The following is an 18,036-nucleotide window of genomic DNA, read 5'->3' as shown; positions in this document are numbered from 1 at the left end:
AATATCATCGGCGAAACCAAGCAGCTGAACGGACTTCGTGAAAATCATCCCACTCGTGTTTATCCCCGCTCTTCTTATTACACCCTCCAAAGCAATGTTGAACAGCAAGCACGAAAGACCATCACCTTGCCGTAACCCTCTGCGAGATTCGAAGGGACTCGAGAGTGTCCCTGATACTCGAACTACGCACATCACTCGATCCATCGTCGCCTTGATCAACCGTATCAGTTTATCCGGGAATCCGTATTCGTGCATAATCTGCCATAGCTGTTCTCGATCGATTGTATCATACGCCGATTTGAAATCGATGAACAAGTGATGTGTGGGCACGTTGTATTCGCGGCATTTCTGCAACACCTGGCGGATGGCGAACATCTGGTCCGTTGTAGCGCGTTCACCCATAAATCCAGCCTGATATTGCCCCGCGAACTCTCTTGCAGTTGGTGATAGACGGCGGCATAAAATTTGAGAGAGTATCTTGTAGGCAGCGCTCAGTAGTGTGATCGCGCGGTAGTTCCCGCAATCCAACTTGTCGCCCTTTTTGTAGATGGGACACACGATATCTTCCATCCATTCCTCCGGTAATACTTCCTCCTCCCAAATCTTGGTAATGACCCAGTGTAGTGCTCTCACCAGTGCTTCTCCACCGTATTTTAGAAGCTCGCTTGGTAGTTGATCTGCTCCAGCGGCCTTGTTGTTTTTCAACCGGCCAACCTCCTCCTCAATCTCTTGAAGGTCAGGGGCCGGAAGTCTTTCGTCCTGTGCACATACTCCTAGATCTGTTACCACGCCACCTTCGGTACTTGCAACGTCGCCATTGAGGTGCTCATCGTAATGCTGCCGCCACCTCTCGACCACCTCACGCTCGGTCGTGAGAATATTCCCGTGATTATCTCGGCACATGTCGGCTTGTGGCACAAAGCCTCTGCGCGAGCGGTTCAGCTTCTCGTAGAACTTTCGTGTGTCCTTAGCGCGGTACAGCTCTTCCATCGCTTCGCGATCTCGTTCTTCCTGCTGGCGCTTCTTCATCCGGAAGACTGAGTTCTGCCTGTTCCGCGCCTGTTTGTAATGTGCCTCATTCGCTCTCGTACGGTGTTGCAGCATTCTTGCCCATGCTGCATTCTTCTCGTTTTTCAACTGTTCACATTCGCCGTCGTACCAGTCGTTTCTGTGATTCGGAGTCGCGAAGCCTAGTGCTGTAGCCGAGGTACTACCTATGGCGGATCGGATGTCCCTCCAGCCATCTTCAAGTGTAGCTGCGCCAAGCTGCTCTTCCGTTGGTAGGGCCACTGCTAACTGCTGCGCGTAGTATTGAGCCACTTCTACGTTACGAAGTTGCTCGATGTTGAGCCGTGGCGTTCGACTTCGACGTGTGGTGATAACTGTCGAAAGTTTTGAGCGCATGCATACAGCGACTAAGTAGTGATCCGAATCTATATTCGCACTGCGGTATGTGCGGACGTTGGTTATATCTGAGAAGAATTTACCGTCGATTAGAACGTGGTCGATTTGGTTTTCTGTTTGTTGGTCGGGTGGCTTTGTGGATATCTTTGCGGGGGAAGAAGGTGCTTCGGACTACGTCGAAGCGCTCCGTTGGTTGTGATGATCGACGATAAGCTCACCTTCGGTAGACACATTGATTACGTCTGGAACTGTCCCGGATAATGTCCATTAGTTCTGCGGTGTATGCCAGTAAGCGCAAGCTTCTACTTGTGTCGCTACGTCCATACCAAGGTATGGCGGCCCGGAGTGGAGCACGGTGCTAAGTAACAAAAGCTACCGCGGTAAGCTGGAAACTACTTGAAAGTACTTATAGGCTGATGTGCCTGAAGGTTGGGAGCGCGTACCGTACCGTGTCACACGATACGCTCTGCGTCATCACTGGTATGGTGCATATCGGCATTTTTCATCAGGGAGGATATAGAGTGCTTCGAAATGCGCGGCACAAGAGGCATACGCAGAACTGCCAGGATGGCCTCCATGTTCAAATAGCAGCGCGAGTGGGACAGTTCTACCAAAGGAAGGTGGGCCCATAGGTTGGTCCCGAGGGTAGATAGTTGGATTATCAGGCGCCATGGGGAAGTAACATTCCACCTGACTCACGTCCCTTCAGGCCATAGTTGCTTCCGACAGTATCTACATCGTTTCGGTCATACGGGTTCTCCCGAATTTCCGGTTTGTGCTGGTTTAGAGGAAACGGTGGAACACGTTTTGTTCCTGTACCCGAGTTTTCGAATAATGCGTGTCTGCATGCTTGTCACATGCGGTGAAGACACAACTCCGGCCAATTTGGTCCAGAGGATGTGCAGGAGTAAGTTTGACTGGAATGCCCTTTCAACGGCTATCATCTTCATCGTCTTGGATCTACAAAGGAGGTGGCGCGTGGACTTGGAGGATGGCTAGTTCAGACGCGATAAGGGCTGGGGCAGGTGGAGACCCTACTGTCAGCAACCTTCTGTTTAATGGGTCGAGGAGAGAGTAATCCTGGCTTTCACTTTTGTTGTAGAAGACGGCCGTAACTCCACATTACCTGGACCTTCCTGTTTGGGTGTCTGTTGAGCAGATTTTCCCCTCAACGATTGCGTTGTTAACAAGCTAACAAGCTCGAGGCATGACACGCAAATATGCCATTTCAATTTTACTAAAACTAGCAAACACCGGGTTCACACGATTTCCTAGATAGAAATTCCCCTAACCAAAGTAAGGTTCTTGGTCTAAGGCCATTTGGACTGTACCATTCTGCAAAGATTACTGTTATTTTATGCTGAAAATTGATCTGAGCTACTCTGCCGTGAATCGCAAGTCAGTCCCATATGTAAAAAGTAGGCATTGAGAAAATGCCCCCTGAAGTTTTCTAATTCGATTTCTATGTGAAACTCGAAAAAATCGCCATAAATTGAAAACTTCTGCGATCATCACGAAACTTCAACATATTGTTTAAAACGTGACAACGTAACAGCGAAAAATATAAAACTGGCTACAATAGTGTTAGGTTTTGTACTAGAGGGTGGACAAGTTCGTAATGGGACTGACTTGCGATTACATTTCATTATGGGACAATCTGACTTGGTATTGTTTTTCAATTTTACTGAACAAACTATATATTTTTTTTCACGCAGCTGAAAGATCATCCGAAGAAAGATCAAAAACGGCCTTTAACTCATTTTTGTCCAAAATGCAGATGGGACTGGCTTGCGATTCACGGCTGTATTGTTACCGTAGTCACTATCTAAACTAATCAAGATTAAACTCTTTTCAATCACACCACAACAAAGAACAGCAGCAATAAAACCAGATAGACATCCATTGGGGAAGGCCAATGGCGAGGATACATATTGTGCGAATCACATAATACGAAACCATATAGGTGAAAATTTAAACTAATTAACAACATCTTCCGCCCTTATTTAGCCTCAAGTGAGACTAAAAGAAGAGCAGCTGATAGTCTCGGAGAAACAGCCCTGGTACTCCACAGGCTCCGTTTTCGATTAGGTTTTTATAAGACCCCCTAATAGAGTTTTGCATCGAAATTTAACCTCAATTTTCTCTCCGAGAGAGAAAAGAACGGCAACGAATGGGAATCAAAACAAACCACCGGAAAATGTCAAAATTCGCGTGAGAGGGAAAAGGAAGGGACGAACGAGAATGAACCGAACGTTCATTCGTGACGTCACCTTGCAGAATTCTATAGGAACATCATCGTATCAGTACTTTCACATTGAGGATTCTTGCAATAACGGAGTAGAAACTGTAAAAATCCTAGCTGCTTATAAGAAGTACCCTTTTGGATATATCATAAAAATCATCATATTTCGAAAAAATCAAAACTGTGCAAATACGGAGTAGTATGTTTAAGTGTTATAAAAGTAATCGGAAACTTGATATGAAACGATGTTTTTTTCATCCCAAAACTAAATATGATAAGTAATTAAAAAATTAGAACAAATGCGCTAAGTGTTCATAACATTATGAACATTTTTTAGTTGCAAATATCAAGCACTAGTTGCCAAATGTATTGTTTGATGCAAGTTAGACATAAAACTGGAACAATGATATATGTATGCCACAAATTGGACAGCTTTCAAAGCTTCAAATTTCGTAACAGTGGTGAAAGCTTCACACAGCTGCTAAGCAATAAACACGTTTTGCCTTCGGCAAATTCAAGTTATAAAAGTCTAAAGCTCACAACTGTTTGTACTTACCCGTGCTTCGCGAGGCAAACGCAGCCAGCTTCTGCTTCACCAATTGTGCTTTCGTCTCCGCTACACTTCGATCCGCAGCCAGATTTCTCGCAGTTATTGCAGTTGCTAAAGCTAAACGATGAGGTGCAAAGCGTGCAGAATGAATCCAACTGCGATACCAGCCCACCGGCAAAGCAATCCTCCAAGCTCATATGGTTAATGATGATTCCATCATCATCGTCTTCATCATCGTCGTCGTCGTCGTCGTCGAGATCCGCACCAGCACCTCCGTCACAGTCCGAAAGCTCCCCCCGGGAGCGTTCATCGCGGCTGTGCTGCGACACCGACCTCAGCAAATTGTAATGCTCGGTGGCCTCGGTCGAGTAGTGCGAGCAGCTCGTCATCGTTAGCGTGTCACGATCATCCGAGGAAAATTCAAAACTGGCACTTTCCACGCCCCACTCGCGGAACGATTTATTCCGTTTGCCCTCGAGCAGCGGGTTCGTCTTGAACAGGTTGGTGTAGTTCGACGGTGAGAATCGAATATTGTCCAGCTTGTTGACCATCGACATGTTCTCGTTGAAGTGAATGATGTTGATGTCGTTGTACTTTTTCATAAAGTCTGCCGAGTAGCCCGCCGACATGTCTTTGAGGGACTTTTTCGACTTGGGGCTGACCTGAAACGAAAGCGAAACGGATTTAGATGGTGTATGGGGAAATGGATTCGACGATTGTAAATATTGCTATAACATCTAGACTCTAGAGGCTTGGTGTAGATATTCCTTCTGTAGACAAATTGATCGATCTGTCATCCAAATAGCCTAATAAGAAGAAATAGTTCAGAGCCAGGATTCGATTCAACTGAAATAACAGTGAGATCTATCTTGAATTAAAAATTAAAATACTGAGGAAGACAATGGCAGTGGGAAGTGGAAGGCCTGAACCGCGAAGGAACTTGCAGGAGTTTTTACCTAAAGAACTTTATGAGCAATGCCACAAATAAAACTGCAGGAGGCATTTCTCAAAATACTCCCCGATAAACTCTTGGATGATGTCCATTAGAAACATCTGAAAGAATTCCACAATTAAATTCTTAAGGATTTCCTGAAGGACTTGCAGGAATTCCAAACAAAACCTTTGGAGGAAACCAAAATAGAATTCCTAGATGAATCCTGGAAAGAGTTCTTAAAGAAATGCCGGAAGCTATTTCTGATAGAATTCCAGAAGAACTTCCCGGACGCATCCCGGTTAGAGTTCCCAAAGGAATCTCAGAAGAAGTTCCCGAAGGAATCCTAAAGAAATTTTAGAAACACGAGAACCGGAACGTGCAACAATCGGACGAAAGAAAACAACTAAACACGAGAACTACTCTTTAAAACGTTTAAGTTATTAGAAAGGCCATGGTGTGGTTAAGGTGCATCGGTACAACATCCCACAAGAGTTTCTGAAGAAATACCAGAAGGAACTCCAGGAGTAATCTCCCATGAAATTCTTGGAAAGAGTCCAAGACGGAATTTTGAGAGGAGTTTCTGAAGGAAACGTGGAAGGAAAACCTGCCAAGCACAAAGGGGGGGGGGGGGGCTTTTTTGGGTGTTTAATCCCCCCGTTACCGTCACTTCATATACTAGGCGCCAGAAAGGGGAAAAATCTCTCCCTTGGCGCCACTTCTGTGCACGGGCCTGCCTGATGCAATCGCCAAGAGAACTCATGAAGGATATCCGGAACTCCTTGAGAAATCCCGGATGAAATCCCTTGAGGTTCCAGAAGGAATCTCTGAAGCAATCCTGAAAGGAGTTTCTGGAGGAACCTTTCAGGAATCTCGAATAGGATCCCAGAGGGAACTTTTGAAGTAACCTCAGAAACAATCTCAGACGGAGCTTTCTGGAATCACACAAGAAAATCCTAAACGAATCCTAGAATGAATTTGTGGAGAAGCCACGGAAATTTCTGGAGGAATCGCATGAAAAAAAAATGCTGGGGTAATCCTTAAAGGAATTCCTTGACTTATCTTGGACTTAATTGCTAGTGAAATTTCGAGAGGAATTTGGAAGGAATTTAGGAACTCCTGAAGTAATCTTAGAGAGTACCTACATACATACATGCATTTATTTGTTCAACATCACATTTAAGACAAGACATAATCAACAATAGTAAGCCACAATACTCGGTTTGTGGCTGCCGCTCGCCATCCTTGGTCGCGCCTAATGCTCGCTAGATCACGTTCCACCAGGTCCGCCCATCGTGCTCTCTGCGCTCCACGCCTTCTTGTGCCAACCGGATCAGCTTTGCAGGATTGTTGTCCAGCATTCTTGCAACATTCCCTGCTGTTGTCAGCCGTCAGCAAGGGTCCGAGGTAGACTTCGCGTTGCTACTTCGCGTTTCAGGCGGGTGTATAGCTCTGCCACCGTTGCGTTCCAAATGTTCTGGCGATAATGTTAATGTCGTCCGCAAAGCACACAAATTGACCGGACTTTGTAAAAATCGTTCCCCGACTATTGAGCCCGGCTTGTCGCATAACACCTTCTAGGGCGATGTTGAAGAGTAGGCAGGAGAGTCCATCACCTTACCGCAGTCCCCGTCGAGATTCGAATGAACTGGATAGTTCACCCGAAACCCTTACGAAGTTTTGCACACCGTCCATCGATGCTTTAATCAGTCTAGTCAGCTTCCCAGGATAGCCGTTTTCGTCCATGATTTTCCATAGCTCTGTGCGGTTGATACTATCGTATGCCGCTTTAAAGTCGATGAACAGGTGATGCGTTGAGACCTGGTATTCACGGCATTTCTGGAGGATTTGCCGTACGGTAAAGATCTGGTCCGTTGTCGACCGGCTGTCGATGAAGCCGGCTTGATAACTTCCCACGAACTCATTCGTTTTAGGTGACAGACGACGGAAGATGATCTGGGATAGCACTTTGTAGGCAGCATTCAAGATAGTGATCGCACTTTGTAGGCAGCATTCAAAATAGTGATCGCCCTGAAGTTCTCGTTCTCACATTCCAAATGGTCGCCTTTCTTGTGAATGGGGCAGATTACCCCTTCCTTCCACTCCTCCGGTGGCTGTTCGGTTTCCCAGATCCTGACTATCAGCCGATGCAGACCGGTGGCCAACTTTTCTGGGCCCATATTGATGAGTTCAGCTGCGATACCATCCTTACCAGCTGCTTTGTTGGTTTTGAGCTGGTGAATGGCATCCTTAACTTCCTTCAGCGTGGAAGTTGGTTCATTTCCGTCCTCCGCTGCACTGGCGTCGTCGTTTCTTCCGTTGCCGTGGGCTCCCGTGCCTACGTTCTCCACGCCGTTCAGGTGCTGATCGAAGTGCTGCTTCCACCTTTCGATCACCTCACGTCCGTTCGTCAAGAGGCCTCCGTCTTTATCCCTGCATATTTCGGCTCGCGGCACGAAGCCGTTGCGGGATGCGTTGAGCTTCTGATAGAACTTCCGTGTTTCTTGGGAACGGCACAGCAGTTCCATTTCTTCACACTCCGCTTCTTCCAGGCGGTCCTTTTTCTTCCGAAAGAGGCGGGTCTGCTATTTCCGCTTCTGTTTATAACGTTCCACGTTCTGTCGAGTTCCTTGATGCAGCATTACCGCCCTCGCTGCGTTCTGCTCCTCCAAAACCGTTCTGCACTCTTCGTCGAACCATTCGTTCCGTCGATTCCGTTCCACGTACCCGATGGTGCTCTCGGCTGCGTCGTTGATGGCTGCTATAACTGTACTCCAGCAGTCCTCTAGAGGGGCCTCATCGAGCTCGCCCTCGTCTGGCAACGCGGCCTCGAGATTCTGCGCGTATGCTGAGGCGACATCCGGTTGCTTCAGTCGCTCTAGGTTGTACCGTGGCGGTCGCCGGTACCGTACATTGTTGATGATGGAGAGTTTTGGGCACAGTTTGACCATCACCAGATAGTGGTCGTAGTCGATATTGGCGCCACGATAGGTCTTGACGTCGATAATGTCGGAGAAGTGCCGCCCGTCAATCAGAACGTGGTCGATTTCAGATTCCGTCTGCTGTGGTGATCTCCAGCCCAAGTAACAATTTGAATTCTATTTGGTTTTATTGTTTTTTTTTTTATGATAGTTTTATCGGAACATTGCAAATTCTAGTTGATCTTATCGGGGTTTCAGCTGAGCACAACTATTCTTCGTCAATATGTGGTTTTAAAAACACCTTCAAGAATACTTGAGGTTCAGTTCATAAAACCATAAACACAACAAGAACTGTTGAACTTATTATCAGTTTTATAAGATTCTTGTAGTTATCTTCAATCGTCCGTTCTTGATCAAGAGCAACTGTTCTCGCATGAGAACAGTTTGGTACATGAAAAATACAAGAAAAAACTCAAGCATCAGATTTTGATTCTCATCGTTCCATTGCTGCCAATCAAGAACACCTACCCGGAAACCCGACCTCGACGTGGTGCAGTGCCAAGTTCCTCCGGTAGCAGCATCCGAAATGAGGTGGGTATGGTCATCGTCGATTCCCGTGCAATCGGGGGTCCAATCATCGATCTTCAAAATCAACAACTACTTACCTGTTGGAAGTGCTGACCGGAGGAATGATGCACTGCGCCGCATCATGGCCGGTTATCGAAAAAGGTCTGCCTGGTTGGCAACGGTACCGGGCTGATAATTAAATTCATCGGGCGAGATTCACAAAATCCACCGCGGTGCGATAATTAATTGTTTGTTTACAATTTGGCGTACGTGATTTATGACGTTCTCGGCGGAGTTTGCATAAACCTACATCAAGAACGTTATAAGCCTGAGTACTCTTGAGTAATACTTCTTACCCTTGCATAAGATGAAATAAATTTAAGACGTTCTTGGTGGAGGCCAACCAGGCTGCATTGAGAACGTTATAAATCCTAGTATTCTTGAGTTATGCTTTTAGTTCTGGCATGAGTTGAAAGAAATTTAAGACGATCTTATGATGATGTTGATTAAAACCATCGATGATGGACCGACCACCGGCCTAGATTTCAATGGAAGCCATGTTGAGAAAACTCATGAGCAATGTTCGCATGACCAGGAATAATATTTTTAAATATTTTATTAGTGCATTATAATGGAAGCGCGTTGCAATTTTTGGAAGTATCTTGCAACATATATACGATGAATTTTGCTTGGCATTTGGCATCCTTGTTACACCACGGAAATATTTCCAATTTGTGTAATAAATTAATCAAGATTACAATAATGTGTCATTTTCATTGTGTTTTTAATTTCAATTTAATTCATCAAACTTTTCTGTCGACATAAAAGCTGCATCAGCAACAACACTGACAAATTTATTATCGTTTTATCGTGCACTTGAAGAATTCTACAAGGAGAGAGCAATTCGCCTTGAAGACAACTTGGGAAGTACAACAAGTTTTAAGAGAAATTTCAAAACATCACTCCAAGTGCATCTTAGGATGGGCCTCTTTGGCCTTATGGCGGGTTTATGGTTGAGTTGATGTCGTTTTGCAGAGCAATTTGGTTTATGCATGGTTTTAAAGAACAGGTGTTGAAGAATACTTCAAAAGCATTATAAAATTAATTTTGTTACTTGGGCAGGTGTAACGATAAGGGATTCTGTGTTGGAAAAAGGTGCTATGTATGTCCATATTTTTAGAGGCGGCAAAATCAATGAGTCGTAGGCCGTTTTCGTTCATTTGCTGGTGGGCGCTGAACTTACCAATCGTCGGTCTGAATTCCTTCTCCTGGCCTACCTGAGCGTTTAAATCTCCTATGATGATCTTGACGTCGTGGTTTGGGCAGCGATCGTGGGCTGTGCACGTTTATTATGCTGAAGTTGAAGAATCGGCCCTTGATCCTCAACCTGCACATTCTTTCGTCGATCGGCCACCAACCGATCACGCGCCTCTGCATATCACCCGTCACGATGAAAGCTGTTCCCAGCTCGCGTGTGTTGCCGCAGCTCTGGTAGATGGTATGATTACCTCTAAACGTTCGTACCATGGATTCTGTCCAACACACCTCCTGCAGCGCTACGATTCCGAACCCGCGGTCCTTCAGTAGATCGGCGAATATGCGGGTGCTCCCGATGAAGTTGAGAGATCTGCAGTTCCACGTACCGCGCTTCCAATCGCAAGTCCCTATTCGTTGCTGGGGTCGTCGCCATTGGTGTCGGTTCGCATTCTTCAATTGTTGATTTTTCGGTGCTTGTCTTTTTATCGCTGGCTCGCAGGGCCTGACACCAATCCACTAACCCAGGGAACTGGGCTTACCTTCCCGGAAGCTACGGGTTCTGCATTGCATTGGCATTTCCTTCAACTATAATTCACCCGTCAGCCAACAAATACCTTCTGAGATTATATCAGTAATTCTTGAATTCCTTCATCCTCTAGGAATCTCATCTCAAATTCTCCTAAATGTATCTTTTGGAATGCGTTTAGAAGTTTTTTTTTTATAACTTCCAGAAGGTGTTCCTGGAAATTCCAGATATTTTACCCGAAATTTTTTCGGGATTTCTCCAGGTCGGGGATTGCTTCTGGATTTCGTTTCAAGATTCCTTCAGGAGCTCCTTCCAAAATTCTATCAGGGTTTCCTTCCAGGAATTTTACGCGAGATTCCTTTCGGAGTTCCTTTTGGGGTTTCTTTGGAAATTCTTTATGAGATCCTTCCAAGAATTGTACAAGACCTTCTATTAATATTCATCCCAACTTCTTCAGGATTTTTTCCTGGAAATCCTTCCGAGATTCTTCATTGTGTATTTCTGGGCACGGTTGCAATTAATCCGAAGCATCCAACGAACGTGAGTTTTTGTTTTTGTCTTTTTACCACACCGCTTCTGACGTTGAAACCCCTGTCCTTCACGGAGGCAAGTGATTCAGTTCAGCGCAATTTCATTCAGTTGAGTGAGATTTTTTCAACCCTGTTTCTGGGCTTCAAGAATTCCTTCTGGGATACCTATGATTATTTTACCGGGAACTTCTTCCGGGATTTCTACTTTCAGAGCTTTCGGGTACTCCTTCCGAGATTCCTTCGGGAACTCCATTGAGGATTTCTCCGGGATTTACGAGGATTTCTAAGGAAAATTCTTCTTATAGAATTTATTCCGGGAAGTTTTTCTGGAATTCTTTTCAGTATTCATCTAGAAACGGGCTTGGTGGTCTAGTGGCTACCGCTTCTGATTCATATGCAGAAGGTCATGGGTTCAATCCCTGGCCCGTCCCTTCCATTCTACTTTGTATCTTTCTATCCACTTCCTCTCTCTCGCTTCTCTATATATACAACTCATCTACATATATTCATATGTTCATAGCCATCGCTAGAACCAGAAACGAATTGGAAAAAAGTCGTTTCCCTCCCTTCCAATTTCCACGTACAGCACAGTGTATATAACGCCTACAAGTTATGCAACCAAAGCGTGCTGTGCCGCTTGACCTTATTCACCTCATTCACCACACAATCTATCACCTTACGAACACTATAAAATAACCCCCTATCCATGGATCGCATCACCGACCCAACGGTGACTCCCAGATCTTCCATCCTTTCAGTCTAACAAATACCCCAGTCCGTGCTGGTTGTGGGGATGCAGAGGTGATCTCGGTCTTTAGTAGCAACAGCCAGCACACTCTAACATTCCTTTCGCTTCCCAACTGACTATAAGGACGTGGCCGGCGCCGTTATTGATCCAAAATGTATGAGCTGCTAGAATTACACTTTGAGAATAAGTGGAGTGTCCCAGCCCTTATTCATTTGGATCTCAGTGCAATTGGTACCAGCTCAGATCAATCACGGAGTAGCAACCATTGATATGTATAGTCAGATTTGATAGTTTTTTTTTTTAATTCTTTTCAGTATTCATCTAGTATCTCTTTTCTGCTTACCTAGAAGAGTTCTGATTGGAATTTCTGCAGATCCTTCTGGAATCGATCTGGACTTTTATTCTGAAACTCTTTCAGACGTTTCTAACAGAAATCCAGGAGTTTTTAAGAGCATTCTGGGGAAATTCCCCCAGCAGTTTTTGTTTATAGACTGCATCATGAACTGCTTACAGGATTCCCTTGTGGAAATACTCTAGCAAATTCCTTTAGGTATTCCTCAAACGCTTTTAGGAGAATCTCGGATGGAATTCCTGTGGGATTCCCGGAACTCCATGAGACATTCCGGAATAAATCTGATGCTTCGGCCCAAAATGAATCTCAAAAAGAATCATGGAAGGAATTTCTGATATTGAACCTGCTAAGAATCTCAGAAGAACTCCTGGAAGGACCTCAAAGGGAACTTCAGAAGGAACTACAAAAAGAATATCAGATATAGCTCCCTTAGGAATCACAGAACGAAATCCTAGAGGGAAATTGGAAATACATTTTGAAGAATCTACGGGGAAAAAAATACTGGAAGAACCTCAAGAAAAATTACTGGGGTAATCTTGGAAGGAGTAATCCTAGAGGGATCTCGGAATTAATTTCTAGAGAAAATTCAATTAAAAATCTAGGAACTCCTAACATAATCTCTCCTCAAGCAAACCAGGAAAGAGCAAAGAGTCTATGGAAGAGTCCCGTTAGTACTTTCTGGAGGAATCCTGGATCTCCTGGAGCTCTTGAAGAAATCTCAGATGAAACCTTTTTAGGAATCTCAGAAGAAACTCCTGGAAGAACCCCAGAGGTGCTGGAACAAATTTGTGTAGAAACCGTGAAGGATTTCTTGAAGGAATCCCGGATGGAACTCCTGTGCAATCTCCAAAGGACCTTCTGCCACAGTGTCGTCATCAAGTCATGAATCAGCACACTTCCCCACGCTCGCTAACCCCATATTTTAATTACCTAAATCAAACCACTAATCTCATCACTTTGCTAATATTTGACAAGGTATGAACTGAAAAGTTAACATCTGTTTGATACTAGTGGAAATTCGATCGGGTCGAAACAGCTGTTCGAGCATTGATTTGTTTTTGGCTAAATATTTTCCCCTTTGTACTAGCATCTTAAGGTTATCAAGGAGAAATGCTTTCTTCAAACTATTTCCCCACTTACCTTGATCAGATCCAACAGGCACATTTTAATATCGTCGAACATTATTGCTACAGTTTCTTTGGTCTCGATGACGACTCATAACACACACAAAAAAACAGCTACAGACAGCCGAAGAAATGCACTGCAGCAGACGAAACAAAACGTGAACTTGTTTCCGAAGAACCTCCAGCTGAATCGCAATTTGTCACATTTCACAGTTTGCATTGAGGTTGCCGGTGCCGGCCGTTGATCTGGATGTGGCTGGTGATGATGATGCTGCTGCTGCTGATGTTTCCAATTCCGCTGAGATTCGCTCTCTCACGCCCAACAGCTGACATCGCGATTGTTGGTGCTGTTGTTGTAGCTATTATTGTTGCTCGCTGTAAGGGCGTTATTCCACTTGTTGCGCACTGGGTCCGGGCATGGCGATGCGGCTTGAAGTTCTTTCACCTATAAAAAAGAAGGAAGCAAATAAAGGCATTGAAAATGCTTGCTGACGGTTTCTTTTTCTTTACATTGATGTGTCTGAGTGGGTACCGACGCATGTACCCCCCGGTAATGAGGCAGGAGGTAAAGTTCGTGATCGTTAATTCGAAAGGTTTATTTGATAAACGGCTCGTGGAAATTTGGGTACGTAGGTTGTTTGAAGCGTAACACTACACGTGGGATTCCGTACCTGCAGTAAAATTCAATTAATTATGCTGAACTTCTCTGTTTGAGACATGTGTTATGAGCCTCGTCGGATTTACATCATTCAGGGTAAACCACGAAATTTTGAGATAATTAGGGTTAATTTCTTTGTTTTAATTTCGTTGTGTTCGATATCAAAACTGTTGAAATTTCTTTTTTTCAAAAGCAAAAAAAAATCTATCCAGCATTGAAATAATAATACAGTACATAGCTTGGAAGATTAATCGAACTGTAAGGGCGTAGGTGACACATTCTACGGGCCCCGTATCATCAATACCAATTTTTCAAAGTTGAGTTATGGCATATTTGACATTTTTATCACATTCTACATTACTTTTGCCATCCAAAAATGTATTCGACATGATATTAGTATGACAATAAATATAAATTGAACGACGATTGAAATTAACATTAAAATCGTGATTTTAAGTCATTTAGGCACACTTTTCATCCAAACTGTCGTATTTTAAACACCAACACACTGATTTTTCAAAAGTCTTCCATCATTTGTAGATAAATGTATGTAGATTTTTTAGCATAAAAAGATTTTGAATTGGAAGACTTTACAACTCTGAAATATGGCTGATCATAGTATGGGTTTTTATTGCGTTGTAACGTCACGAAAAATCAACATTTTTAAATTTTATTCAAAAACGGAAAACGTTACAAATATGAAATTTTGTATGCTCTTTGTACTCAAGAAGATCTTTCAAATGAGACTTAAAGAAAGAAAATCGGTTCACGGAAGCCTGAGTTTCACCTGGTTGAAGTTTGCGTTGTAACGTCACGAAAAAAAGTTCTGTGGAAAAGACCAAATCTTTCTGAATTGGACAAACGTAGTTCTATATTCAAAACAGTTTCATTCTCGTTGTGCATGAGCTCTTTTTCAAGATATCGTTTATAAATTGCGTACCATTGCCCGTTCATAAACTACGTAGACTTTTGAAGGACGAGGGAGATGGTGTTTTGGCCAAAATCTACGATGTAATTGTACTGTGATATTGTAAAAAAGTTAATCGTAATCAAATACCACTCAAACCGAAAATTTCTGTGATATCAGTAGCCAACAGACGAAACACTGACGAAATCACAAAGTTATTAAGTTGGACAAAGACTTACAGTTGATGGATAGTTGGATTTAAAGTTCCACCAACAGGCGGCGCTATAGAACTTACAAATTTGAAATTTCATACATCTCAGGATCCCTATTACATAGAAATACACATTGTATTCAAATCAAATAGTAATCAAAGATCAATATATAATTCTTAATTTTCAAAATTTGATTTGATTTGATTCACTTATTCCTAAGATATAAGAGTTAATAGAGCAACAGTCAAAAGTATGATTTTGCTTAAGGACAAACGTCTAGAAATCCCGCTTCAACAGTGCATCAGAACTTCAGACGCACAAATCTCAAGTGAATGTTATAATTCTGTTCTTGCTCACTTGTAATAAGCTTGAAATAAGAAGATCAGGTGCGCTGGTTTTGTTTATGAAGAGATTTGTGCCCTCGAAATCGTGAGTAGGTCCCAAAGTCGGCCATTGTGGCGGCCATTTTGGGATTCTAACAAGTCTGTCCTTAAAGCGCTCCATCAAGTTCAAATTTGATGAGGAACCATCAGTATAAATTTGAGAATTTTTGATATATTTTATAAAAAGTTACGGCTTGTTAAATGTGTTTTGGGTAATTAATAAAATTGGCATGCTTTTTGATATATTTTATAAAAAGTTACGGCTTGTTAAATGTGTTTTGGGTAATTAATAAAATTGGCATGCTTTTGAAAATTTGCAACTAGCACCACTGTGTGGCAGAAATTAATACCATTACGGCTATTAAACTGAAAGTCCTTGATCAACCAAACAACTTTAATGAAGCAACCATCTTTCCAATTAATCACGATCCTGAGATAAGTAAAACCAAAAATGTGTGTGCCCTCTAGCTCCTACTAGTGAAAGGATTTGAAATCATACGGCCCATCAATTGAAAGTTCTTGACCAGCCAAACAATTTTGTCGAAGACACAAACTGTCTAAATAGTTAGGATCTTGAAATATATGGAATGGATCAAGGTTGTTAATCGATAAATTATCGTTATCGACGATAAAGTTAACGTCTGTTATCATTTATCGTCGATAACGATAACGTCTTCAGGCGGAAACGTCATCTGCGATACAGTTAACTGTGGAAATTATCGACTCGATAACGTCTCCGAAAAATTTTCTTCGCAAACTGAACCGTTGTTGATGGCGTCACTAGGGTAACTAGATTTATCGCAAAATTATCGAAGGTACGTTGATCTTCGCGTTGATTTATCGTTTGATTATCGTTATCGAGCGATTTTCGAGCAACCTTTATCGTTATCGAGTTTGCGTTGAGTTAACTGTCGATAATTTATCGATTAACAACCTTGGAATGGATATTACGTCAGTGTAACATCTATTTCTGATATAACAAGAATCACCGACAAACAGACGTAACACCTACGAAATTGAAACTCATTTATCTCAGGACTCTAATTACTTAGACTTTAGACTTTTAGTATGTTGATGTCTTTGGAAAAGTTATTTATCTTGTCAAGAATTTTTAGTTTAAAAGCCGTTCGGTTCAAATTTCTAACTGACTAATGGTAGTTGAAATTTTGAAAAATCATGCACTTCATATTTAGGGTAAGTGTACCAGTTATCGCCATAGTGGTTCCCTATTTGGCCATAGTGTTAATTTGGAAAGTTTTCAAGCTTTGACCTATTATAAATGTTTTAGTAGCAATGATTTAAAAGCATCTTGTAATTAAAACTCTTGAAATGATGCACAATTTTGAATTACCAGTTTGATCGTAGCTGCCGTCGAGTATAGACGCAGGAAATGTATACTTCGTAGTGAACTCTTTATTTGCCATCAGTTGGTGCGGCGCAAACGGTCCCGTGCGTCTTTTGTCTCCCGGTCGTTCACCGTTTGTTTGCTCATCAGTGGTGCTTTTTGTGCTATCGGGAACATCTTCATATCGAAATGTGTGACATAATCAATACCGCACAATTTCGATTCCCGGCGGGTAGTCCGCGACCGTCCTGGGCAGAAATAGCTAGTTTTCTGAAATCGCTGGAAACTGATTTGCTGCTTATTGAATCAGCATATAAGACGGCAAATGATCGTTCGTTGTTTTTGAAGTTTTCGTCGTTGGAGGCAATGAAGGAAGCTTTGAGGAAAAATGCGGATCCGAAAAAGTTCATCTACACCAACGGGAAGACCGTCGAAGTGCGGATGTGCATCGCTGGCGCGAATGTGCAATATGTGCGGGTTTTCGACTTGCCGCCGGAGTTGAGTGACGAGTGCTTGTCATTGGTACTCGCAGAATATGGAAAAATAGATCAAGTGATTCGCGAAAAGTTCGCCGCGGAATCGGGACTCGGTCATATCCACAATGGCGTGCGAGGAGTATTCATAGACGTTAAAAAGGACATACCACCAATGATTGACGTCGGAAAGTGGAAAGGACGGATTTTTCACAACGGATTGAAAGATACCTGCTTCATGTGCCGAGCAGTCGGCCATCGGAAAGATTCATGTCCTCAACGAGGAACTCGAACACACCAGGCGGATCAACAGCGGAAAGTAACGGAAACCTGCTCGTATGCAGCTATTGTGTCGCAGGGTCCGGTTTCTCCGGAACAGAAATTAATATCGGAAGATGATATAATTGAAGTGTTGGAGGATCAGCCATTGGACACAACAACAGATGGAGAACAAGCACAATCTGGGGTTCCTGGAGAAGATTCGGAAAATGAATGGCGCCCGATGACACAGATGGAAAACTGGAAGAAGTAGCCAAGGTCATTAAGGATGTGATGGGAAATCCGACTGCTGATCAGCGTAGGGCTCAATTCGCCGCATCTGGTTCAAGCTCAGGCTCCGGACCGCGGGTGAAGAAGAAATGCGCACGAAGAACGCTTTACTAGGATTGTTTTCAAATTGTCATTAGAATGTTTAAATATTAATTAGAATTTCGGCTCCGTAAAGTTTTTTGTTAAACAATTGAGCCTATACAAATAAACGATTTGGAATAAAAAAAAAAAATTGAATTATCTAATAACCACTATGGCCAAATAGGGAACCACTAACTGGCGATAACTGGTACACTCAGCCTATTCAAAAAATATTCAACATGTTGTAACTTTTTATAAAGTGTTCAAAAATTTTGC

The 18,036-nt window shown here is 43.1% G+C and overlaps 1 protein-coding gene across 1 annotated transcript in view; it reads right to left on the bottom strand.

Moving 5' to 3' along the window:
• Positions 1 to 18,036, bottom strand: part of LOC109421864 (putative uncharacterized protein DDB_G0282133) — a 539,561-nt gene that overhangs the window by 467,092 nt on the left and 54,433 nt on the right. Inside the window, exons 2-3 of the mRNA XM_062845548.1 lie at positions 13,169 to 13,597; positions 4,203 to 4,858 (exon numbers count right to left, since the gene is read on the bottom strand). Coding sequence (XP_062701532.1) covers positions 4,203 to 4,858; positions 13,169 to 13,210 — 698 coding nt within the window. The 5' untranslated portion in view covers positions 13,211 to 13,597. The remainder of the gene's footprint in view (positions 1 to 4,202; positions 4,859 to 13,168; positions 13,598 to 18,036) is intronic.

The sequence above is a fragment of the Aedes albopictus genome, chromosome 1, assembly GCF_035046485.1.
Source record: "Aedes albopictus strain Foshan chromosome 1, AalbF5, whole genome shotgun sequence".
NCBI classification, from domain to species: domain Eukaryota; kingdom Metazoa; phylum Arthropoda; class Insecta; order Diptera; family Culicidae; genus Aedes; species Aedes albopictus.
This window is presented reverse-complemented; position numbering and strand designations above follow the sequence as displayed.